This window comes from Ranitomeya variabilis, chromosome 3, assembly GCF_051348905.1.
Source record: "Ranitomeya variabilis isolate aRanVar5 chromosome 3, aRanVar5.hap1, whole genome shotgun sequence".
Classification (NCBI taxonomy): domain Eukaryota; kingdom Metazoa; phylum Chordata; class Amphibia; order Anura; family Dendrobatidae; genus Ranitomeya; species Ranitomeya variabilis.
Window position 1 is genome coordinate 454108845 of NC_135234.1, and position 25930 is coordinate 454134774.

General features: G+C 40.6%; 1 protein-coding gene across 3 annotated transcripts in view; it reads right to left on the reverse strand.

Annotated features, from left to right (window-relative positions):
* The window catches only part of SH3RF3 (SH3 domain containing ring finger 3), a 684824-nt gene that overhangs the window by 371289 nt on the left and 287605 nt on the right, over nt 1-25930 (reverse strand). For all 3 annotated transcript variants that reach the window (XM_077296585.1, XM_077296584.1, XM_077296586.1), the window contains exon 2: nt 16491-16766. In XM_077296585.1, the coding sequence (XP_077152700.1) occupies nt 16491-16766 (276 nt within the window). The remainder of the gene's footprint in view (nt 1-16490; nt 16767-25930) is intronic.

The following is a 25930-nucleotide window of genomic DNA, read 5'->3' on the forward strand; positions in this document are numbered from 1 at the left end:
ACATATTTTTAATAAAGACGCTGCAATGTTTATGTAACACCCCGCAATGTTATTACATTGCACACCGGGAGAAGCATAATATATATGCTGTTACATGTAAGTCACGCTGGGATCTGAAACGGCAAAGCTTGTTTCCAAATTTGTGATGGTCTTTGTTCCAAACCACCAAAAATTAAAGTGACTGCTGTACCATCAAGTGTGTAAAATAAAATACAAAAAAATTGAATGCACTAAAAATAAAATAACTGCTACCTTAAAAAAATAGTTACACATAGTTTAGAACAATGCATATAATGACATACATTGTACCTGCTGCACCAAAAAAGGTTAAAGTGCAGATAGTAAAATGAGATAAATATGCTAAAATACATTCAGTCATAATGATAAACAGATATAGAAATCTGAATGTTATCTAATAACACTCCAATGACTATGGGCCCTATAACTGTTACTCACCTATCCTGGCTCCAGTGGCCGGCCTTGTAATCTTCCTCTATGGTTGGCTCCATTTGTGCTAGATTGCTCAGAGATATTGTGGTATCCTGAAACGCACATTGAGGTCATCATCCTAAGACTTTTAAGGTCGGTGGAGGTTGCTTTCCATTGATTGATTATAAGGAAAGCATAGCTCTTAGCAACAACGTATTTGTTGCTTCTCCTTCTACTTAGTTCAACCAGATGTCTAATCTCCAATGCTACTCTTCAATTCCATTTTACTTTCAGCATTTATTTCCAGAGCATTTATTTCCAGACTTGGTTCAGCTTCTGAAAGTGTTCTCAACTCCTACTATTGTAACATACATAGTAACATAGTATTTAAGGTTGAAGGAAGACTTTAAGTCCATCTAGTTCAACCCATAGCCTAAAAAAGATTACAGATTACCAAATTCTTTCAACTGTTCTTGGTGTTGCTCATACACCAAGTCGATGTCATCAAGATATTTGTGTGTTACAGAATATGTACAAGCAAGTTACCAGCTTGCCAATGCATTACAAATTTTTGTGTACAGCATATCTGCAAACAAGTCACTAGTTTGCCAATAAATTGCTGATAAACAGCCATTAACCATGTCCCTGCTGCAAGTTCCTGATTGCATATAGGTTTGTGCTATCCTGTGGTTAACCAAACTCTTGCTGTATGTTCCTGAATGTAGAGACTTCTCAGCTGTTCCTAAATATAAATACTATCCTAACTCTTCCATTGTCATTCTGCCACCCTGTATGCCATGTCCTGATCCTCGTCAAACCACATGCTCTCCGTTTCTGTGGGAGTGGATCAGGGCAACAGTGAGGGTTTTTGTTGTTTTCATGGTGAGAAAGGGGCAGACTCTAGAGATGTTCTTTAGGTGCAAGCGATAACAGCAGGCAAGAGACTATATATGGGAGGTGAAGGAAAAATTAGTGTCAAAATAACACCCAGACAGCAAGGGAGATATCAGCTTTAGGGAGGTTAGTACATGGCAGGAGCCAAAGAAGTTCAGTTTTAGAAAGGTTGAGTTTCAGATAGAAAGCGGACATGATGTTGGAAATTGCAGACATACAATCACTAGTGTTCTGTAGCCCAGCAGGGGTAAGGTCACGGGATGATGTGCATAGTTGTGTGTTATCAGTATAAAGATGGTACTGAAAGCCATATCTGATGATGATCTGTTCAACTGGGGTCATGTAGAGAGAGAAGAGGGCGAAGGACTGAACCCTGAGGGACACCAACAGTGAGAGGAAGAGGAGCCAGCAAACGATACACTGAAGGAGCGGTCAGAAATATAGGAAGAGAACCAGGAGAGAGCAGAGTCCTTTATGCCTATTGATTGGAGAATAGAGAGAGAGAGAGACGGTGGTCAATAGTATTGAAAGCTGCAGAGAGGTCAAGAAGAATGAGCAAAGAGTAGTCACCGTTACGTTTTGCTGTCAAAAGGTCATTGGTCACATTGATGAGTGCAGTTTCTGTAGAATGTAGGGGGGAGCTGGACTGTGATAGATCTAGGAGAGAGTGAGCAGAGAGGTAACTGGTAAGGAGAGAATAGACCAGGCACTCCAAGAGTTTATAGATGAAGGGGAGATAGTAAACTGGTCTGTAGTTATTTGTGTAGGATGGATCGAGAGATGTTTTTTTTTAATAATGGAGTAATGATCAGTGTATTAATTTCTGACTGTTCTTCAACTCCTCTTCCCCTTGCTGTCAAGGTTCTCCAGGGTTCAGTCCTATGGTCCTTCTCTTTTCTTTGTTTACTGACATACTGTCACCAGACAGCTCATCTAAAAAAAAAAAAGCACTCATACAGTTGGGTGGACAGAAAAATAAAAAAGTTTTGGCTTTGGAACAAAGCGAGAGAAAAACAAAAACGATTGGTCAACGTGTTAAACGTGATCTAAAACACATTTCTTGAGACTGGCAAATCACCTAACTTTACTAATCCCCTATTTTCCCTTTGATCCATTTAATAGCAGTTTGTGTCTGCACTTGTACACATACTAGCTGGTGACCGGTTCATGCAGCATTATGTGAGTACCCTATTTATTATATTGATGGCTGGACCATACAGTACAAGCACTTTTTTGTTTTTACCTTTCGGGTCTTCAATATTTCCTCATAGATTGAAAGCTTGCGAGCAGGGCCATTATTCCTCTAGGTATGTGTTACGCCTAAAAAACGGATACCGCAGGATCACAGGTCAGATGGCCTTCACAGTGAATTCATCTGCCTCATTATAGGGAATCTTCTGCCAGGTGTTCTGACTGAATCACGTATTTCAGAGTATTACAAGGAAACCCGGGTGTAAGTGCTCAGGTTAGAGCGCAGGATAAATATGAGCCAAGCCTTACTGCGATCTTTGGGAAACAGAATGAAGAAATCAACAGCAGGTGAAGAATTTGTTTTATTTATTTTTTTATATTGTTTCTTGCGTGGTATAAGTAATTAGGGACTTTATTCTTTGGGTCAGTGCGATTAAAACAATACAAGATTTATATCGGGTTTATATGTTTGGTTGCTGTCACACACGAAAAGATGCTTTTTATTGCAAAAACAAGTTTTTGCATCCCCATATTTAGACAGCTAGAATTTTTCCATATTTTGGCTCACAGTTATAGAGGGCTTGTTTTTTGCAGGAAGAGTTGACGTATTTATTTGTACCATTTTTGGGCAAATGACTTTTTTGATTGCTTTCTATTCTGATTTTTGCAACTAGCAATTAAGGAATTGTTTTTTGTTTTGTATGCCATTTCGCATGTGTTAAAATTGATAAAGCAGTGTTATTCTTTGGGTCACTACGATTGCAGTAATACCATACTTTTATATCATTTTTTATGTTTTGGCACTATTTTGGCATTTTTACACAATAAAAACTATTTGACAGTAAAAAAAAATAATATTTTTGCATCGCTTTATTGTAAGAGCTATAACTTTTTTATTTTTTAAATGACTAAGCTGTATGGTAGCTTCTTTATTTGCATTTTCAGATATACCATTTTTATTTACATTCGTCTTTTTGATTGCGTTTTATTCCACTTTTTGTTCGGCGGTATGATGATAAAGCATAGTTTTTTGCCTCGTTTTTTTTTTTTTTTTTTAACAGTGTTCATTGAAGGGGTTAACTAGTGGCATATCATGACAAAGCCACACCTCGCCACCCCACTTGACATCACTATTAAGTCAGACGGATCGCGTAATGCGGTATCCCCACTTTCACCAAAGGGATGTTCCGCACCCCCTGGGGACAGGTAAGGTCAGCTTGGTACGGTTTTACAGATACCTCCTGTCCACATGGGCCCATGGAGGCATGGGGAGTAAGAGGATGTGACGTGGCACCACACTCGCCCACAACCCTGACAAGACAAGAGGCCCTTTCATTAGAACGAGTGAAACAGCACCTTGTCAGCCCAGTAGGACTACCAACAGTTCCTCGTTAGATGTAAGCGCAGTCCATTAACAGGATTATACTGGGTCAGAAACCAGCTCTGGTAGCATGGAAAGTTAAGCTGAGAAACAGACGTGTGGATTCGTGGGTCGAGATAAAATAGCAGCCCAAGGTTAAATTATATATTTAACTGCCTTAGCGACACACTAGGCAATACACTATATACACGATGGTTAAAAATATACAATGGCCAGATATCACGCACCCTGCATGGTACTTACACAGGTCCGAGCGGGTGTCCTGAGCTGGGGTGAAAGTATACCGGGCACGCAATCAGGAATCTAGGAGGAGTGAAGGAGCTGAGGTAAAGAGAAGAATTTCAGATGAACAGGACTTTAGACATGTGACTGCCAGGGGAGTGTCCGGAGGAGGAGCCAAACCCCGGAGTCCCAGAGAGCTATACACTGCTGGGAGAAGCAGGAGAAGTGTCAGACAGGCGAAAGTCAAAACCAGAGGGCGACACAAATAGCAAAAGGGCAGACAGGAATGTGGTCAAGGACAAATGCCGAGGTCAGAACCAGAGAGATAACGTGGTACCAGAGGGGTCAGACAAAGTGGATAGTCTAAGGGCAAAGCAGGAGTAAAAAAAAGAAGCAAGCTAATAAGCAGAACCAAGACAGCAGACAAACTCACAAGGGGACTGACCGGGTCATAACCAAATGAGCAACAAGATAACAGGCACAAAGCACAGGCACACAAAGGGTCAACCACTTCAGCCGAGGGCAGGAAAATAACTGACACCGGAACTTGGAAGATGGGCTACTAAATTGCTGCCCTCTGCTAGAGAGAGGCAGATACAATTAACCCCATCTGACCAGGACGGGATAAAGACAAAACCGAGTCCTGGATCATGACAACAGATATGCAAGCACAATAGTGGTAGAACAAGAGAAATAAGCAGATGGATAATGTAAAATAAAGGGTTGATGCTTGACCATGTGTGTGCTGGGCCGCAGGGGCCATGGGCTGCCAGCAGGTTCCTAGGTCCTTAACAGAATGTTACTGGACGTGGACCCCACTTTCAAACTGAACTGCAAGAATAACAGAGAGAAACCAAATGGCATTACACTAGCCTTTATCACCTTTGAGTCACTCCCTTGTCCTCTGGGCTGAACCTAAATCACCTCCCCTTGCCTCTAGCAGCTAAAAACTACAAAACTTAAGATGGATCATAACTCCTTAATGGACGGTCCTAGGGAGGCGGTTTTGGCACCATCAGATCTGGCGGGGTCCCTGCTACGCATTGAGACTAAACACAGCTTTTCTACCTGGCTCCTTCTAGCCATTCTACATATATCCCCACCCTGTGGTGCTAGAATTGATTTGGAACTCCACTGGAAGGTGTTTGGCCTGTTCCAGAAATCTCGAAAATGTAACCAACAGGTGTATGGCTATGAGGTACGATACATCCATATTCTCCTTATGAAACACTAGCTGTCTGAATAAAATGGTTAGATCATATGCTATCCAGCAAGGGATCTTCCTGTACTAGCTAGTTGGTAGATGAATTCTTTCTTTGAAGCCGAGAAACTGGGCTCCCCCTGCTGAGCCAGCTGCACGTTCTCAGGAGGATTGTATGTCAATAAATTCCCTCATCACAGTTATATAGGTCGAGTCATTCCGGACTCGCCGATATCAAATATGTTTTGTTTGTTTTTGTTTTTACATAAATAAATGTATTTATTGGATTAATATTTTTTCTCTCTATTATGTGGCTCTTTTTTAAATATGTTTTTAATACCTTTTTTACATTGTCCCAGGGTGGACATCACCTTTCTCTGCCCTAATTGCTGATCTAATACTCTGCAATGCTTTTGCAGAGTACCCAGCAGCCATCTTTCAGCCCGAGATCAACATGGAGACCATCGACACAATTGCGTTGGGCCGATGGGAGCAGACAGGAAGCTCCCTCCCTTTGCAATGCCCCTCAATGTTGCTGTCACTATTGACAGTGCTAGCACTGATCATGGGCATTGCTGAAGAGTGTCAGCTCTCATATAGAGATGAAACCCACCATTGATCATGGCACTGTGCTATCATCACGCCGTATGTATATTGCGGTTTCCGGGGACGCAGCTCCTACAGCACTATACTGTATAAATACAGTATATGTCGTAAAGGGTCAAAGGGAACTTGTCACCCAAACCATACGCAGCACGAATCAGAGCCTAACTGCATGATTGCGGCGAGGCATACACCAAAACGCTCTAATGTTTCACCCTGTAATGCCATGGCATTTCAAAGAAAATATACCTTAAAGATCTGGCCAGGGACAATAGCCGCCTTTGCCCTTGCCTGGCCTCACCAAGGACAATGCCAAGTGACTGACACTTCTTTACCATAATGAGAGACTTGTTAATAACCTCTAGCATTGTTGGGATAAGCCAGCTAGGTACAGCGCTGGACTAGGATCTTTAACACTAGAACTACCGATGGAGTCATTTTGACTCCTCGCAATTTTTATTTCTCTTCTGTGACTACATTTTCCAAATTCCGGCTTGAGATTCGGTGACTATACTGACTGCGTAATAATATACTGCAACGACTCATGCATCTCTGAATTCTGTCATTACTTGGGCAAGAGTCAACGCCAAAACAAGAAATGTTGGAAAATTACTACAAGTAGAAGCAATGACTAAGCTTTCTCTCTCTACGAGTAGAATATCTTTTTGCTATATACATATTGCATTATACTATAAGATCTATAAATACTAAAGCAAATAAGAGAAAAATCCCACAATTTTGATTGCTAAAATTTACATAAAATAGAAAATGACTTAAATATCTGTAATTAACTGAAGCGCAAAGCAAAATACCAGTCTAACTATTCCTCTGTTAATTTCTATAACCTTTTAGTTAATGAACATTATTATATTTGCCCTTGAACAATGTTCATTCTTGTTCTTTCTTGTCTCAAAGTACCTTTCAGACTCCTAGACGGCATTTTATTTCGTTCCTTTCTGTCTGGCATCCCTTGCACAGTCCATTTGATCAGCAGCTCAGCCTTTGAAATTTTTTTCCCAATTAAACTTCTACCCTGTTCATTGTATTGAAGTTGACCCTCCTAAGCCAGCTTTGTCACTAAACCATATGATCTCACCTCGCCTTTTCTCTGCAGAGCATGGCGCAATTCTCTGTTCTGTGTCCCTTTATGTTTTCAATCTTGTACTGGAACTCACAGCAAATTGCTGCTCTTCTATTTCTTGCAACCCCCTAGAGTCTCCACATTGGTTGTGAAATGCTCAAACTTTTAAGGGGGTAAACTTATGCAATTTCATACCTTTCTTCTGTGCTGATGACTGGTTCCATCTGCAGTGGATCAAGTTAAAAGTCATGGTGCCACGTAAATTCACACACTTTGAGATTCGATTTGCGATTTGCAAAAAATAAAGAAATACCCAGCTGCCATTTTGTTGAACAATATAGGCAAATCGTAAAATAGCAAAACAAAACAAAAAAAAGGAATACTCACCTGACTGCTCACCTATCCGGATGCCTCGCTGTTCACTGCCTGCCAGCTAGTTCTCTTCTTTCCACTGTTGTGTGCCACATCTCCGATTCCTTTTGTATCACTGGAATTGCAACGTTGCAATGTTTTTATGCCACAACATGCTCCATGACCTTACAATGCACAGTGACTAGTGTTGAGCATTCCGATACTGCAAATATCGGGTATCGGCCGATATTTGCTGTATCGGAATTCCGATACCGAGTTCCGATATTTTTGCGATATCGGAAATTGGAATTGGAAGTGTGCGGTGCGTATGGTTCCCAGGGTCTGGAGGAGAGGAGACTCTCCTTCAGGCCCTGGGATCCATATTCATGTAAAAAATAAATAATAAAAATAAAAAATATTGATATACTCACCCCTCCGGCGGACCCTGGCTCTTAGCGGTGCCTCCGTTCCTAAGAATGCAGGGAGTGAAGGACCTTCGATGACGTCGCGGCTTGTGATTGGTCGCATGAGCGGTCACATGAGCGGTCACGCGACCAATCACAAGCCGCGACGTCATCGAAGGTCCTTCACTCTGCATTCTTAGGAACGAAGGCAGACTCTTGGACCGGTGAGAACCGGGGCCGTCGGAGGGGTGAGTATATCAATATTTTTTTTTTTTATTCTTTATTTTATACATGAATATGGATCCCAGGGCCTGAAGGAGAGTTTCCTCTCCTTCAGACCCTGGGAACCATTCTGATATTTTGTGTCCCATTGATATGCATTGGTATCGGGTATCGGTATCAGCGATATCCGATATTTTTTGGATATCGGCCGATCCAATCCGATACCGATACCTTTGCATATCGGAAGGTATCGCTCAACACTAACAGTGACCAGGCCGGAAGTCTGGCCTGCAGTGAAGAAGATGTAGATGTGCACCACGTGATGGCAGAAAGATGAACAACAGATGGATAGTAGCAAGCCACAAGGTGGCTGTAAAGAAGAGGTGTTATTTATTTTACATCTTACATTTATTATGCTCTGGGGTATGGTGGGACCCTAGAACATAGTAAGGAACATTCAATTTGCAGCAAATTTATTCATCGCAAATACATTTTTTTGAAAAATTTGGCAAAACTGGCGAACTCGAAATCCAAATAATCCACTCTTCAATACCGCTGACCATATTTTATTTTTTTCCTTCCTATGCTAATATACATGAATCTGACACATACAGACAGCCAAGTCTATAGGTAATGTTACCTTACTGGAATAATGTGAGTTATCTGGGAACCTCTCTCTATCCCTGGAGTTCCATTTACTTTCCATTTACTTTCTATCTACAATAATAGAGACATATCAGGAGATAACAGCTGGGACCCCATCGATCCTCATATCAAAGGGGCAGTACTGAGCACCTCACTCAAGGCACTTTGTAATCTTATCTAGGAATCTTGCAGAGTACTTCTTTGAAGGAGGTATTGATTCACATAGTGCTGTGTCAAGCATGTTTGATAAGACAGCAACAAAGGAGCATCTTTGTTAATTTCAGTGCTTTAAACATTAAGAAACCACACAATGGTCCAGAACTACAAGTCAAATCCATATTCAAAAAGGATGTTATTTCAAGACAGGTTTTAGCATATAGTACATACAGCCATTTCATGCACCTATGATTTGATATAAAAACTTCATGCTGTACTAGAGAAGATGAAATCTTTTGAAACTCAAAATTGACAGGTTCGACAAATTCTTCCAAAAAAATTGATTTGCAGATAATTGATTCACCAAGCATAACCCTCATATGCCCCATCAAAAAAGATGTGTGCAAACAATCTGACAGCTCAGAGCAATGTATCCAACGTCATTCATGCTCTTTGACACAAACACAGTCTTAGTAATATCAAAGACACAACACCAGGGAAACAGACTACTAGCTCTGTGATGGTGTGATATGCTATGTGTATCATTTTTGTGTATATTTCTATTTTACTGATTATCATGGTGTTCTCTTCTAGGATGAGTTATTTGTCAATTGATGAATTGCTGTTATTTTCCATCTGATATCAGCCCCCACAGTCCTGTACTGTTATCTCTCCACAGGGTCAGTGAATAATGTTGTTTGCTAATATGCTAATGACATATTTAACTAGCTTGTTGAAACAATGACCCCTGCGACCCACCCCCCTAATCTGTGAATGAGGAGAGGGACTTGTAAATATCAGGGAGGTGACACAGAAGATCAGTCTGGGGTGGAATGATGATGTGAACACAGTATGTCAGAGAGGAGAAGCATATGGACCATTTTTTATCCTGTCTGCTGGATTATTGAACTCTCATCTCCTTGGACATTTATCCGGTTACTGAACTGCATTCGGATTCTGGACTATCTTATCTTTTGTGTGGTGGATCGTATATGGACCTTTCGTGTTTTTGCCTACATAAAGGTCTTGGGATTGTTTACTAAACTCTAGCTCTGTTGATTGTGTGATACCGAAGAAGGACCCCGTGACAACTGGTGGCAAGCAGGGGGATCAACAGAGCATAACCTAATGGAGAACCATCCACAGAGTGAGTACAGAAATTGGACTGTATCCAGTTTACAGGAGAGAGCCAGAGACCTGGGCCTGAACTACAGGGACTAACTAAAGAGGCCTAAATTGACCTACTGGTGGGTGGTGTGATACCGGAGAAGGACCCCGTGATAAGCCTATCTAATAATACAACAAAACACACAAAAGGTTGATACATAAAATGAGAATAATGGGGATAGGGGAAAATAAGTGGGTTAAGAGTTGGCTCAGGGATAGGAAACAAAGGGTGGTTATTAATGGAGCACACTCGGACTGGATCGCGATTAGCAGTGGGGTACCACAGGGGTCACTGTTGGACTCTCTTCTTTTTAACATATTTATTAGTGACCTTGTAGGTGGCATACAGAGCAGAATTTCAATATTTGCAGATGACGCTAAACTCATCAGGGTAATCATTACAGAAGAGGACAATTTTATATTACAGGATGATTTATGTAAACTAGAAGCTTGGGCTGATAAATGGCAAATGAGCTTTAATGGGGATAAATGTATTGTCATGCACTTGGGTAGAAGTAATACGATGTATAATTATGTGCTTAATTGTAAAACAATGGGCAAAACCTTCAATGAAAAAGACCTGGGTTCATTGGTGGATGATAAACTCACATTTAGTGGCCAGTGTCAGGCAGCTGCTACAAAGGCAACTAAAATAATGGGATGCATTAAAAGAGGCATAGATGCTCATGAGGAGAACATAATTTTACCTCTATACAAGTCACTAGTTCGACCACACTTAGAATACTGTGTACAGTTATGGTCTCCAGTGTATAAGAAAGACATAGCTGAACTAGAGCGGGTACAGAGAAGAGCGACCAAGGTTATTAGCGAACTGGGGGGTCTGCAATACCAAGATAGGTTATTACACTTGGGGTCATTTAGTTTTGAAAAACGAAGGCTAAAAGGTGATTTTCATTTAATGAATAAATATATGAGGGGACAGCATAAAGACCTTTCTGATGATCTTTTTAATCATAGACCTGAGACAGGGACAAGGGGGCATCCTCTACGTCTGGAGGAAAGAATGTTTAAGCATAATAACAGACGCGGATTCTTTACTGTAAGAGTAGTAAGACTATGGAACTCTCTGCCGTATGATGTTGTAATGAGTGATTCAATACTAAAATTTAAGAGGGGACTGGATGCCTTTCTTGAAAAGTATAATGTTACAGGGTATATACACTAGATTCCTTGTTAGGGTGTTGATCCAGGGAACTAGTCTGATTGCCGCATGTGGAGTCGGGAAGGAATTTTTTACCCCGATGTGGAGCTTACTCTTTGCCACATGTTTTTTTTTTGCCTTCCTCTGGATCAACATGTTAGGTCATGTTAGGATAGGCTATGGGTTGAACTAGATGGACTTAAAGTCTTCCTTCAACCTTAATAACTATGTTACTACTAGACTGTGGCCCGATTCTAACGCATCGGGTATTCTAGAATATGCATGTACCCGTAGTATATGGACAATGATGATTCCAGAATTCGCGGCAGACTGTGCCCGTCGCTGATTGGTCAAGGCAACCTTTATGACATCATCGTCGCCATGGCAACCATTATGACATCTACGTCGATACTGTGCCCGTCGCTGATTGGTCGAGGCCCAGGCGGCCTCGACCAATCAGAGACGCGGGATTTCTATGTCGATACTGTGCCCGTCGCTGATTGGTTGAGGCCCAGGCAGCCTCGACCAATCAGAGATGCGGGATTTCCAGGACAGACAGACAGACAGACAGAAAAACCCTTAGACAATTATATATATAGATGTTAACGCACTGACTTTTCATGTATTTTTTTAATTTAAAAAACTGTTCAAAATTATTGGGAATAGGCAGTCCATTCTCTGCAGAACACTGACTGACTGAAGGTGTCAATGTCAGAGGTAACATAATTTTGGTGTGAAATGAATGATGTGTCACGTATTTCATAATGACCTATGCTTCCTTCCCATTAATGAGCTTGGTGCAGGCAAAGAGGCCAATTGTGACTTGCCTTTTTTAGTACTACTGTCCATACAGCTGGTGCCAGTGGTATTGGTGCTTCTGTTGCTGCTAGGGGCTCCCAAATACTTAACGAGGATATATATTTTTTAATACAGTTCCTTGTCCATTGCCATTACTGCTTTTCCTTTTATCATATGTTTTGTACAACACTACAATTAGCTTTTTATTAATCTTTTAATTTTCAGTTTTTATAAAAAAAGGAAGCAACAAGAATAGCTAGGTTGGTAGGTACAGGTACATGAAACAAAATGTGGCAGCAGGACTAGTAAAACAGCTGTGCAAAAACAGACCAGCACAGTTACCGTATATACTCGAGTATAAGCCGAGATTTTCAGCCCACTTTTTTTGGCTGAAAGTAACCCTCTCGGCTTATACTCGAGTCATACCCAGGGGTCGGCAGGGGAGGGGGAGCGGAGCTGTGTAATAATACTCACCTGCTCCTGGTGCGGTCCCTGCACATCCCTGGTTCCCTGGCAGCTTCTTCCTGTAGTGAGTGGTCGCATGGTACCGCTCATTACAGTAATGAATATGGACTCCACTCCTATAGGGGTGGAGCCGCATATTCATTACTGTAATGAGCGGTACCGTGTGACCGCTCACTACAGGAAGAAGCTGCCAGCGCCGTGGAACAGACGTGCAGGGACTGCGCCAGGAGCAGGTGAGTATAATGCAGTGCGCGACATTCACCTGCTCCCTGTTCCACCGTCGGCAGGCACCGCTGCGTCTTCCGCGTCCTCTGCAGTGACGCTCAGGTCAGAGGGCGCGATGAAGCGATTAGTGCGCACCGCCCTGTGCCTGAACGTCAGTGCGGATGATGGGGAAGACACAGCGGCGGTCGGTGGTGGAACAGGGAGCAGGTGAATATAGCAAGTGCCGGGGGCCTGAAAGGTGAATATGTCATTTTTTTTTTAATCGCAGCAACAGCATATGGGGCAAATGTCTGTATGGAGCATCTTATTGGGCCAAGTGCAGCATTATATGGAGCAATTATATGTATAGAGCATCTTATGGGGCCATGTGCAGCATTATATGGGGCAAATATCTGTATGGAGCATCTTATGGGGTCATGTGCAGCATTATATGGGGCAAATATCGGTAAGGAGCATCTTATGGGGCCATAATCCACATTTGTGGAGCATTATACGGGGCAAATGTGTATGGAGCATCTTATGGGATCATAATCAACATTTGTGCAGCATTATATGGGGCATATTTTAATATGGAGCATCTTATGGAGCCCATCATAAACTGTATGGAGCATTATATGGGGCGTATTTTGTATGGAGCATCTTATGGGGCCATCATGAACTGTATGGAGCTCCTGATTCAATATAGATATTCAAAAACACTTAAACTACTGATGTCTCAATTAATTTTACTTTTATTGGTATCTATTTTTACTTTTGAAATTTACCAGTAGCTGCTGCATTTTCCACTCTAGGCTTATACTCGAGTCATGTGTGGGCTCATACTGTATGTGAGGAGCTGTGCGTGGGCTCATACTGTATATAGGGGCTATGTGTGGGCTCATACTGCATATAGGGGGAGTGGTGTGTGAGCTCACACTGTTTATAGAGACAGCTGTGTGTGGGCTCATACTGTATATAGGGGGCTAATCACACTGTGTGGGAAGCTGTATGTGGGAAACTGTGGGGGATCATACTGTCTAAAGGGGTCCTGTGAGGACCATCATGATATGTGTGAGGGACGGTGAGAACCATTACACCGTGAGTGAGGGGCTGTGAGGACCATCATACTGAGTGTGAGGGGCTGTAATGACCATCATATGGTGTGTGGGGCACTGCGAGGACCATCAAATAATAATATTGAGTAGAATTAATTTCAGCCTATTGGTTCAGCCCTCCATAACAACCCTGGTTTCTCATGTGGACCCTCAGGAAAATGAATTGTTCCCTCCTGGTATAGAGTCTCTTTATCTTTATTGATAAATTGTGAGCTCTGACATTTTCTTATTATCTTAGATCACCAATGGCTGCTGCATTACCTGCCTCTACTTTTATATAGTCCCTCCTGACAGGCTGCAGTATACCATGTAGTGTGATAGCTCCAAGGCAATATGAGGAAGCCTGCGTGCTCGAGCCTGAGGTCATGTGCCGGGTAGTGATGACAACGATCATCATTGTCATTGTCGCTTAAATCAGCTGTCATGGAAAGATGCGGGCTCAGCGTCAGAGTCCTCATCAAAGTCAGGGACACGACATACAGTGGCTTGCAAAAGTATTCACCACCCTTGGCTTTGTAACTATTTTGTTACATTACAACCTGTGTTTAAATATTTTTGTAATCTGATTTGTGTGTGATGTATCAATGATAAATGGTCTAAGTTGGTGAAGTTACGTGGGGATATTTTTCATCAGCAGGGACAGTGAAAATGGTCCAAGTCAAGGGGAAGATGGATGGTGCAAAATACAAGGATATTCTTCAGCAAAACCTGTTTTAGTCTGTCCGTGATATGAGACTGGGACGGAGGTTCACCTTCAAAAAAGACAATGACCCAAAGCCTACTGCTAAAGCAATACTCGAGTGGTTTAAGGGGAAATGTGTAAATGTTTTGGAGTGGCCTAGTCAAAGTCCAGACCTTAATCCAACTGAGAATTTGTGGTCAGACTTGAAGATTCAACAGAGGAAATCATCTAACTTGAAGGAGTAGGAGCAGTATTGCCTTGAGGAATGGGAAAAAATCCCAGTAGCAAGATGGGGAAAACTCATAGTAACTTATCGAAAGCGACTTGAAGCTGTAATTGCTGACAAAGGAGGCTCTACAAAGTACTGATTTTGGGAGGGTGAACCCTTATGCACACTGAAGTTTTCAGTTACTTTGTCCTATTTGTTGTTTGCTTCACAATAAAAAATAAAAACAAATGTTCACAGTTATAGGCATGTTCTTTACATGAACTGATGCAAACCCTAAAAAAATGCCAACGGGTGAATATTTTCACAAATATATGTCATACGTTGTGAAGGGGTTACTAGTATTTTGGTGAAGGTACAATGTTTTAACAGCCACTTACTTCATTTTTTGTTAGTTTTGCAAAGGTTGAAAACTCACAATTTTATATTTTGACTAGACTTTTCTGGACGTATTGATACCACATATGTTTATTTTTATGTATTTATTATTTATTTTTCATAGGAGAAAATATTTTGAGACTACTATAAAGGCTAAAATGCACTGAAAGTAACTTAAATGGGAGGAAATTATATTTTCAAAATTTGCATTTGGCCTGACATTACTTTCCAATAGAATAAGCCTTTCTAAATCATTGACAGATGCCCTAATGTACGTGCATATAAGCATAGATTGTACATTCATTCAAAAGGATTTCAATTCTACTCAAATTATACAAAAATACCTATTCGGTAGAATGCAGATTTTTCGTAATTTGCTTTGCTTCATCAAAATGGTAGCCGGCTTGTTGCCATTTTGGTGGACCACAAAGGGTAGGCAAAAGGTTAAAATAAAAATAAAAAAACAAAATAAAGCAATGTTCACTCCTTTGAACTTTTTTTTTGTAAATGTTGACCTAACATTTTTGAATAGCTGCTCAATGTTTGCTAATTTCTATGCTATTTCTTGCTATCCTTTCATGTTAAATTACCATAGATGCATTTTTGACAACAATTTAGTTTAGTTTTTAAAATGGGCAACAAAATGAATTGTGCAAAATTTGCTGTACATTTTGCAATGTTTTCATAAATTTGTCTAATAATGGATAGAGCAAGTAAAAAAATTACACTAAATATTCCTCTTAGGTGAAATTTCCTCCTGAAAATGCACCACATTTATCGTAGTGATTCATGCAGTTTGGTAAATACTGTACAATGCATTTTTAGTCTGTCTAGTCTAAAGGTCATTTTGCGTTGCAAAATTATCATAAACGAGCAATCCTTGAGTGAAAAGTTGCTTTGCGATGATTTCTGCACAAAATATCAATATTGTCCTGTGTAAACAAGATTTGTGATTTCGAGAACAATGTCAGACTATGCACACTGAACGAGCTACTAGAGATTGTTCATTGAACATCTGAACTGGGGTCTTCCTTTGTAAACAGGCTATTAAAGAATCACCGATCAGTACATATTTACTAATTGGCAGTCGTTCATTGCCGTAAGTTGGGTTGTGTAAACCGACCTTACAATTACATCACTTTTTGGATAACGTATTTTGCTCATTTATGTTACACACCATCCCTTTTCAACCCTGGCCATGCCACTAACTGAGCAAAATGTAAAAAAAATGAATTTAATTAATTAATTTAGTAAATATCCCCATTATATTAATCCTCAGAAATCAGTCCAAAATATTCCGTGATGGTGTGCATGTTTTTCACTCCTCAACTTACTTGGTATCATGCTGAGAATAGAACAGAAGGCTTATTTGTCAGTTTTTTAGATCGTTTTCTTACTAATTGGTGCAATCCATAAAAACAAGAGTTGAACTGTGGTTTCTCAAGCTAAATGCAATTATTACAGCAGTGAGATCAATAGAATATTCATGTAGAGCGGATTATTGTCTGTTTACCTTGGTGAATGTGAGACAGTCCTTATCCTGATCTTTATCCTTGATTGCAAAGTCATAAAGTGCTTTCCCTTGTGGAGTAGGCTGGCTGAGAGGTTTGATGCATTGGATGTAACTCGCTGGGAAGAAGCCACGATTTCCATTCAGTTCTCCATGGTACCAGTTCTCGTCCACTTTCCGTCGGAGAATGATTATGTCCCCCTTGTTAAATTTCAGATCACCCGGCTCCTTTCCTTCGTAAGCATAAAGAGCTCTTCCACATGGAAGCTGAGAAATATTCTGAAAACAAGAAAATGAAATAAAAGTTCACAAACAAGATTTTAACAAAGTATTTAAACAGTAATTTGACCAGAAAAAAATCAGACGTTAAACTTTTCTTGAATTGTTGAGACCTGATAGGAGTTTCATACCGCCCGAACTACGACATCATGAATTAGACGCTGGCTGCCCCGGTTCAGAGAAACATACTCTGACAAGCCGTCTGAGGACCACGTGTCTGATGGCTAGCCCATGAGGCAGACACCTTGGTGACATTTTTTTTCTCTATTACACATTTCCAAATTTTATTCACCATTTAAATAAAAAAACTATACAATATGCCATGCTGACCTGAAGAATCACGTTGACATGTCATAGGTCCTAGGTTTTGTTTGCTTACAATGATTATTTTAGCACCAGGAGCTTATCATTGGTGTGACTAGCTGGTCAGGTGAGCCTCTTGGTCCCGCAGGTCCCCCCTGTGATAAGCAGCTCACTGTCTATGGACTTTGTATATACAGAGTCTGGAGTGGGTGGGGTTAGCTTTCTCAGCACTGCTTCATGCTAAATCTAAAAACTATGATTGTGTGAGAATATCTGCAACCAGTAATAGTAATACATCATTAGATTCAGCTTCTCTTTGCTTACATCAGGCTGCTCTAAGATGAGATAACAAAAACATGCTGACAGATTCCCTTTAATGGTAAAATGCATGGGGTAATTCAACACTACAATTTGTCCAACAACTCAAATCCTCATATTGGTATGTGGATGGAAAAATAAAAAAACAAGGGCTCTGGGAAGGGCAAAAAAAGAAAAGTGTACAAATGATAAATCACACAGTTGGGAAAGAGTTAAAGGGAATATGTCAGCAGGTTTTTGCTATGTTATCTAAAAGCAGCATGATGCAGAGGAACAGAGCAGAATTCCAGGGATGTATCACTTACCTGGCTGCTTCGTGCAGTTTTGATAGAAAACTTGTTTTCTCTGCTGTAGATGTAGCAGTGTTCAAGAATGCTGAGCTGCGTATAACCCGCCCACACCCCTGAGCGATGCACATGATCAATGTACAATACAGTTGTGCTCAAAATTTTACCCAGGCAACATTTTTGCAATCTTGGCCTTTTTTCAGAGAATATGAATGATAACACCAAAACTTTTTCTACACTCATAGGTAGTGTTTAGGTGAAGCCATTTATTATCAAACTACTGTGTTTTCTCTTTTTAAATCATAATGACAACCCAAAACATCCAAATGACCCTGATCAAAAGTTTACATACCCTGGTGATTTTGGCCTGATAACATGCACAAAAGTTGACACAAATGGGTTTGACTGGCTACTAAAGGTAACATCCTCACCTGTGACCTGTTTGCTTGTAATCAGTGTGTGTGCATAAAAGCTGAGTGAGTTTCTGGGATCCAGACAGACTCTTGCATCTTTTATCCAGCCACTGACGTTTCTGGATTGTGAGTTATGGGGAAAGCCAAAGAATTGTCAACGCATATATGGGAAAAGGTAGTTGAACTGTATCAAACTGGAAAGGGATACAAAATGATATCCATGGAATTGATAATGCCAGTCAGCAGCGTTGGAAAATCAGGGGCTCTGTAAAAACAAAACCACAATCAGGTAGACCAACAAAAATATCGTCCACAACTGCCAGGAAAATTGTTCGGGATGCAAAGAAAAACCTACAAATAACATCAGGTGAAACACTGGACTCTCTGAAAACTCGTGGCGAGGCTTTTACAAGATGCACAATATGGAGGCACCTGAAGAAAAATGGGCTGCATGGTCGAGTCGCCAAAAGAAAGCCATTACTGCGCAAATGTCACAAAGTATCTCACCTACAATACATAAAACAGCACAGAGACAAGCCTCAATACTTCTGGAACAAGGTAATTTGGAGCGATGAGAGAGGTAAACTATGATGGAAAAAACACCATTCCTACTGTAAGGTATGAAGGTGGATCGCTGATGTTTTAGGGATGTGTGAGCTACAAAGGCACAGGAATCTTGGTCAAAGTTGAAGGAAAGATAAATGCAGCATGTTATCAGCAAATACTGGAGGCAAATTTGCAATCATCAGCCCAGAAGCTGCGCATGGGACGTATTTGGGACGTTCCAACATCACAACAATCCAAAACAAAAAGCCAAGTCGACCTGTCATTGGCTACAGCAGAACAAAGTGAAGTTTCTCGAGTGACCATCTCAGTCTCCTGACCTCAATATCATTGAGCCACTCTGGGGAGATCTCAAGCGCGCAGTTCAGCCCAGGAATTTACAGGAACTGGAGGCTTTTTGCCAAGAAGAGTGGGTAGCTTCACCATCTGAGAAAATAAAAAACCTCATCCACAACTACCACAAGAGACTTCAAGCTATTACTGATGTTAGAGGGAACAATACACTGTATTAAGAAATGAGGTATGTGAACTTTTGATCAGGGTCATTTGGATGTTTTGGGTTGTCATTATGATTTAAAAAGAGAAAACACAGTAGTTTGACAATAAATGGCTTCACCCAACCACTAACCATGAGTGGAGATAAAGTTTTGGTGTCATCATTCATATTCTCTAAAAAAGGGCCAAGAAAGCAAAAATTCTGCAAGGGGGAAGTATTCTTTTGAGTACAACTGTACACAGAGATGGTCCTGCGCAAAACAGCAGTCTGGGCATAGTGCAGAAGGCAAGAGGAGCATCAACTTCTGCATTACGCACAATGCAGTGTTCTTTTAAGGAATTTGTAATCACATTAAAATTCTAAATGTTTACTAATAAGAATGGTAAATTTTATATTGCCCATTCATAATAAATCATTGCTGTGATTAAAAAAAAAACAAAAAACAACATGACACATTTGACTATGGAGCAGGAAAAAGCCTGCATTTTTATCAAGTTTTAATTATTTTGCTCCTAGATGATGTGTGGCACTGCGGTAAAGTTCTAAGCTGCTATTTTATTATCCAAGGTAAAAACCTTATTAGTAACTTACTATTAAGAATTTGTCACAATGAACAACGGTCTGCAAGGAGGAAAATAATGTGATGCACACAATCTATAAAACATAAGCATTACTGGTTCTTTTCAGGGCACTATAATGAAGGATAATGCAAATTGACATGAACCAGAGCTTAGTTACCAGTATAGATTAAATAAAATATTCTAAAGTATGTTAATCCTGGATTGATTCTTATAAAAGATAGACAATGTTTTTTTTCAAATTGCTTGGGTCAAACCGTTTTTTTAAATCCTTTTATTTATCCGCCATGCACTCACTAAATCTCATTGTTCTGAAGCGTAGATTAACAATACCAGAGCTCATCTCAGAACATGGTTTTTAGTAATTGAAGGCATTGATTTTCACTCATGCCTTGCAGCTTAAAAAACAGTTCTGCCATAGGCTAATACCTGAATCCCCTCAGTTTTAATATATACCAGTGTTTAACTACAACATTAAAATTGCAACACCTAGAAGGAAAAGTCGTGGAATTAAGAAAATAATAGAATCGATAGACATAATATTTAAATTATTAAAACATAGAAACATTTTCAAAACATCTCGTTTATTCAGTATTGAGTGTGAGCATCATGCGCAGAAAAACATGCTCTTGCATGCCTTGGCATGCTATAATTGCAGCTATTAATGGTTGTCTGAGGAATGTTCTGTCATGCTGAATACACTTGGACACAGAAATCATCAAGATCCGCTGCTGACAACTCCTTTTGCAATTGCCGACCAATGTCCAAGCTGTGTTCGATGGAAGACAAGTCCGGAGATGCTCCAGGCCACGGTAGAACATTTAGACCATGCAGACTGCTCCCAGTAGGATGAGGAGCAATATAAGGCCTGGTGGGGTGTTGAAAACCAACTCCTTTTGTTACTATTTGTCATAATTTGCATATCATTAACTTGTGTTTCAGTCTTGTGATTTTCATAACTCTACAACTTTTTTCTTGTTGTTGGAATTTTAATGTTCAGATGTGTATATTAGAAATGCTGACTGGTCATAAATTATGTTTTCCCATATTACACATTGGTAATATTTTCTTATAGTAAATGTAGAGCACAAACTCATCACAATTTCAGTAATACACACAATAGGATTTTCTTATACATAAGGTTGTTCATGTTGATGTCTACAATAAAACATTTACAGATGAAACAATATCTTGTTATAACTCAATGTTTTATCAACTAGTACCAGCTAGAAAATTACAATGACCTGTTATGGAGTAAAGTTGCTATGGAGCCAAGGTCTTTGTATGCCACTGTCCCTCCATTGTAATCATTTTGGGCAGAGTCGGCGTCAGCACCCGGGCAAGTGTGACCAACTTTTTACTATTGATGCTGCCTATGCAGCATCAATAGTAAACAGATAAAATCATAAAAATAATAATAATTAAAAAAAAATCGTGCTATTCTCACCTTCCGGTGGTCCCCTGCAGCCTTCCTGATCCTCGCAATGCTCCCGGCAGCTTCCGTTCCCAGTGATGTCTTGCAAAATGACCCCAGATGACGTAGGATCACGCGAGACCGCTACGTCATCCCAGGTCATTGTCTCGCAAGGCATTACTGGGAACGGGAGCTGCCAGGAGCATCGCTAAGGCCTGGGCTGGAACCGGGGGCCACCAGATGGTGAGTATATAGCTATTTTTTATTTTAATTCTTTTTTTAACAGGGATATGGTGCCCACACTGCTATATACTACGTGGGATGTGTTATATGCTACGTGGGCTGTGCTATATACTACGTAGCTGTGTTATATACTACGTGGGCTGTGTTATATACTTCATGGGCTGTGTTATATGCTATGTGGCTGTGCTATATACTACGTGGCTGTGCTATATACTACATGGCTGTGCTATATACTATGTGGCTGTGCTATATACTACATGGCTGTGCTATATGCTACCGATTTTGCACTTTTACAAATGTTCTACATTAATACTTTCTAATGTTTACTTTAAAAAGTTTTCCATTAAAATTGTCATGTTCAATGTATGCAGTTTTTTCTTTGCAGCAAGTTTAGCTAACAATAAAATGCATACTGGTAACTGAGGAAGAGGGAGTAGTTCACAAAAATTGACATATAAGGGGTTGACTTATCTAAAGCCCCTCTGCTGTATGGTATTGTAGAATTTACAATAGCTATCACTCATGTAAGAAGTGAAATCTGGCATTGTACTATACCTATATTTCTCTGCTATATCTGTGCATCATGAATCGTGGTATGTGTTAAAGGGGGGGCCCACTGAGACTCTTTCGCCCGGGGCCCTCAAAAACCTGGAGCCGGCCCCGATTTTGGGAGTATTAGTGGTTGGACCACCCCCAATCAGAACTCAGGAATGTTTTTTGCAAATGTAATACAAACTTTTTTTGAGCATATCCAGTGTCCCTGATCCTTGACGCGCTATGTGCTGTTCAGCATATCCAGCTCTCCTGTTCCTTGATGCTCTATGTTCTGTTCAGCATATCCAGCTCCCCTGTTCCTTGCCACTCTATGTTCTGTTCAGCATACCAGAACTCCTGTTATTTGCTGCTCTATGTGCTGTTCAGCATATCCAGCTCTCCTGTTCCTTGCTGCTTTATGTGCTGTTCAGCATATCCAGCTCTCCTGCTCCTTGCTGCTCTATGTGCTGTTCACCATATCCAGCTCCCCTGTTCCTTGCCACTCTATGTTCTGTTCAGCATATCCAGCAGTCCTGTTATTTGCAGCTCTATGTGCTGTTCAGCATATCCAGCTCTCCTGTCCCTTTCTTCTTTATGTGTCAGGACTCTGAACATTTTTTTACCTTTTGTGCATTACTGCCCTTTTCCAAGATGGCGTCTTTGGTCTCATGTGCAGTGTCTTCCTGCTATAAAACTCCACCCCAGCCTTCAGTCTGTGCTAGAGTATTCTGCCTTGCATCCAGCTCCTGACCTCTGATTACTCCCTGGCTATACACCTGCTCCTGTGAACCTGTGTGGTGATCCTGCTACTCTGCTCTGAGTTCCTGCTGCATACACAAGTTTCCAGTAATCCTCCTTCATCTGCTGTTCGTGTTTACTTCCATCTGCATTTGCTGGACATGTAAGCTGTTTGTGCTTTGCAATAACCTGAGACTATTAACCAGACCTCCCTGGTTGAGCTAAGATATGATTTGAACTGCCTAATAAGCATATCTATCTGTGCCTGGACTAAGACAAGGATTTATTCGTGTCTAGTATCCTCAAGAATAACTGTGCTTCATAGACTTTCTGCTTGATTGCATTTTCCTCTGAAGTTTCCTATAGACTGCTGAGCTGCGTTTATTATTTGCACCAAGTGTTGTGGACTTGAGTTTCTCTCTGCACCTGTTTGAATCACCGTGTGATAATATAGACTTTACCACTTCTAAAACTGTGTCCTGTAGTTGTCTTGTTCCACGCAAAGAGTCTCCTGAGTTATCCCCTATAATTATTATATTATGTGCTGTTCAGCATATCCAGCTCTCCTGTTCCTTGCTGCTTTATGTGCTGTTCAGCATATCCAGGTCCCCTGTTCCTTGCAGATCTATGTGCTATTCAGCATATCTAGCTTCCGTTTCTTGCTGCTCTATGTGCTGTTAGGACATACAGTTCCCCTATTCATTGATGCTCTATGTGCTGTTCAGCATATCCAACTCACCTGTTCCTTGCTGCTCTATGTGCTGTTTAGCATATCCAGCTTCCCTTCTCCATGTTGCTGCACATGCTGTTCAGCATCTCCAGCTCCACTGTTCCATGCTGCTCCATGTGCTGTTCAGCTTATCTAGCTCTGCTGTTCCATGTTGCTGCACATGCTGTTCAGCACATCCAGCTCCCCTGTTCCATGCTGCTCCACGTGTTGTTCAGCATATCCAGCTCACCTGTTCCTTGCTGCTCTATGTGCTGTTTAGCATATCCAGATCCCCTGTTACTTGCTGCTCCATGTGCTGCTCAGAATATTTAGCTCAGCTATTCCATGCTGCTCCACATGTTGTTGAGCATATCCAACTCTACTGCTCCACGCTCTTTCATGTGTCAACCATCACATCCAGCTCCATCATTCCAGGTGCCACCCTGCATATCCAGCTCTGCTATTCCCTATGCCTTCAAGCTTCTCCACCTTAGCTATATATCAATAATGCAATGCCTTCAGCTTCGAAAATCCACCTCATCACGTATGCCATAACAGGACCTGCTGTAAGCTACAATGAAAAAGTGCTGTGTGTGAACACAGCCTTGGTCTGCAGAGGGTTGTAGTACTACATCACTGATCTATCACTAATGCCCTTATTTCGGGACTCTCCCACCTGCAAGGCCAGACGCATTGTGGAAAATTAGTCTGCATTACGGGAACCATGTTAGAGAGGAAGAAACAACCAACATGCCAGGCAACCACGAAATGGCACACAAACTAATCAGGCACACACAAGTCATAGATAAGAACCTCTACATCATTCTTTAAGAGTAGTCTTTGCTGATTCCTAAAGGCAAACATTTTGCTTCCAGTTCACACTTAGAGCATGGATGATGATATTCCACATGCATGTTGATGTAGATGACGCGCTGTCAATACCAGTTTCTATGGAAACTACATGTAGATTGCAACAACTTTCCCTAATTACAGACATCACAAAGAACTAGCTTTATATAAATTACATGGGTCTTCTCATAGGTTTCCCTTTTTCCTTTTCCAGGTTTTTTTTACAGGTAAATTAGTTAAACATTGGTCAATAATAAAAAAAAATCAAGGAAACACTTGTATATGATGCCTGACTAGAATTACTGCTGCAAACAACCACAAGAAATCCTATCTACTTAATTCTTGTCATGCCATCTGCTGGATTTCATTTAACATTTTAAGCGTTTCATTCACATTTGCATTCATGTTATTGTAACAGTTTGTATTGATCCAAAAAAGTTTAATTCTTCACTATTTATAAACAGTTTTTCGGTTAAAACTATGGTACGGGTAACGTCTAGAAGCTATTTACTTTTCTCATTGGTCCCTTTTTTGGCTGCATTTTAGTTCTTCTTTAATTAGGGCACATCAGTCATCTATGAATGAAGAAAAAGCTGTTAATGCCAATTTGTTAGAAGGCTCTCAAGACAAAAAGATGATCACAAAGTGCCCTGCAGCCGGGACTCTCAGGAATCAACTGTAATCTGTGTAAAATGTATCTGCTGTGCCATCACAGGGGGTCTAAAACAGGATTAAAAAAATCTTTCTAAGAGCTGGAAATGTGTTGTAATAGTAAAATAACAAAAATATACACAGGACCCTTTTTAAGCAGAAACTATGGAAGTCAGTGGTCGCTAAACCAAAATCCTGTGAATCTCTACCTGATTCTAATTAATAGTCCACCTTGATGTCCTTCAAGCATTATCGACAATGGAAGGACATTGCTGTGGCCAGCAATCAGAATGGGATGTTGCAGGTAGCTCATAGACTTCTGGTCTGGTGGCCACTAACTACAGACCTGGCAGATGGATCACTGACCTGCAAATCTTTTTTTCATCTCTAAAAATAACAGTTACTTACCTATTTGACCACCACCCCAGCAGTACCAGGGTTGCAAACTTGACTTATGTCTTCTAGACAGATAACAAAAAAATCACGGACAGACAATATTATTTTACGTACACATTGGAAACCCATAATAAATCATTATTATCATAGTGATACATGTCTACAGCTCATAATTCTGATATGGAGACATCAGCTGCATTCACTATAAACTGTTAAATGAGGGTAATTGCAGTCAAAATTATCTGTATACATTTTTTCAGCTTCAAAAAAATCACAGACCTCTTAGATTTTTTTTTACTGACAGGATAAAAAAGTGCCCTATTTTTACTGACTGTCCTGGAATGTCTGGAATGGTAACCCATTTGAGTACTCTCTACCAGTTCTTCAGTAAATATCTAGTCCACCATTCACATAACCACTACAATAAATCCCTGGCTTCAACAATCACATACTGTACGTGCAATGGTTCATATATTAATTGTCAGCTAGTAATTAGATGAATATTATGAACATGTGATGTCATTGGGGCAGGATCGGCAGAGAACACTGGAGAGGCAGTTCTAGAGTTGCCGGATAATGAATAGATAGGCCTTCCAGAGAGAGACAATGGCACCATGTAACTGCTTTCTACTCTGTCTGGCTGGTAAGGATCCCCGTCCTCTAATGGGGGA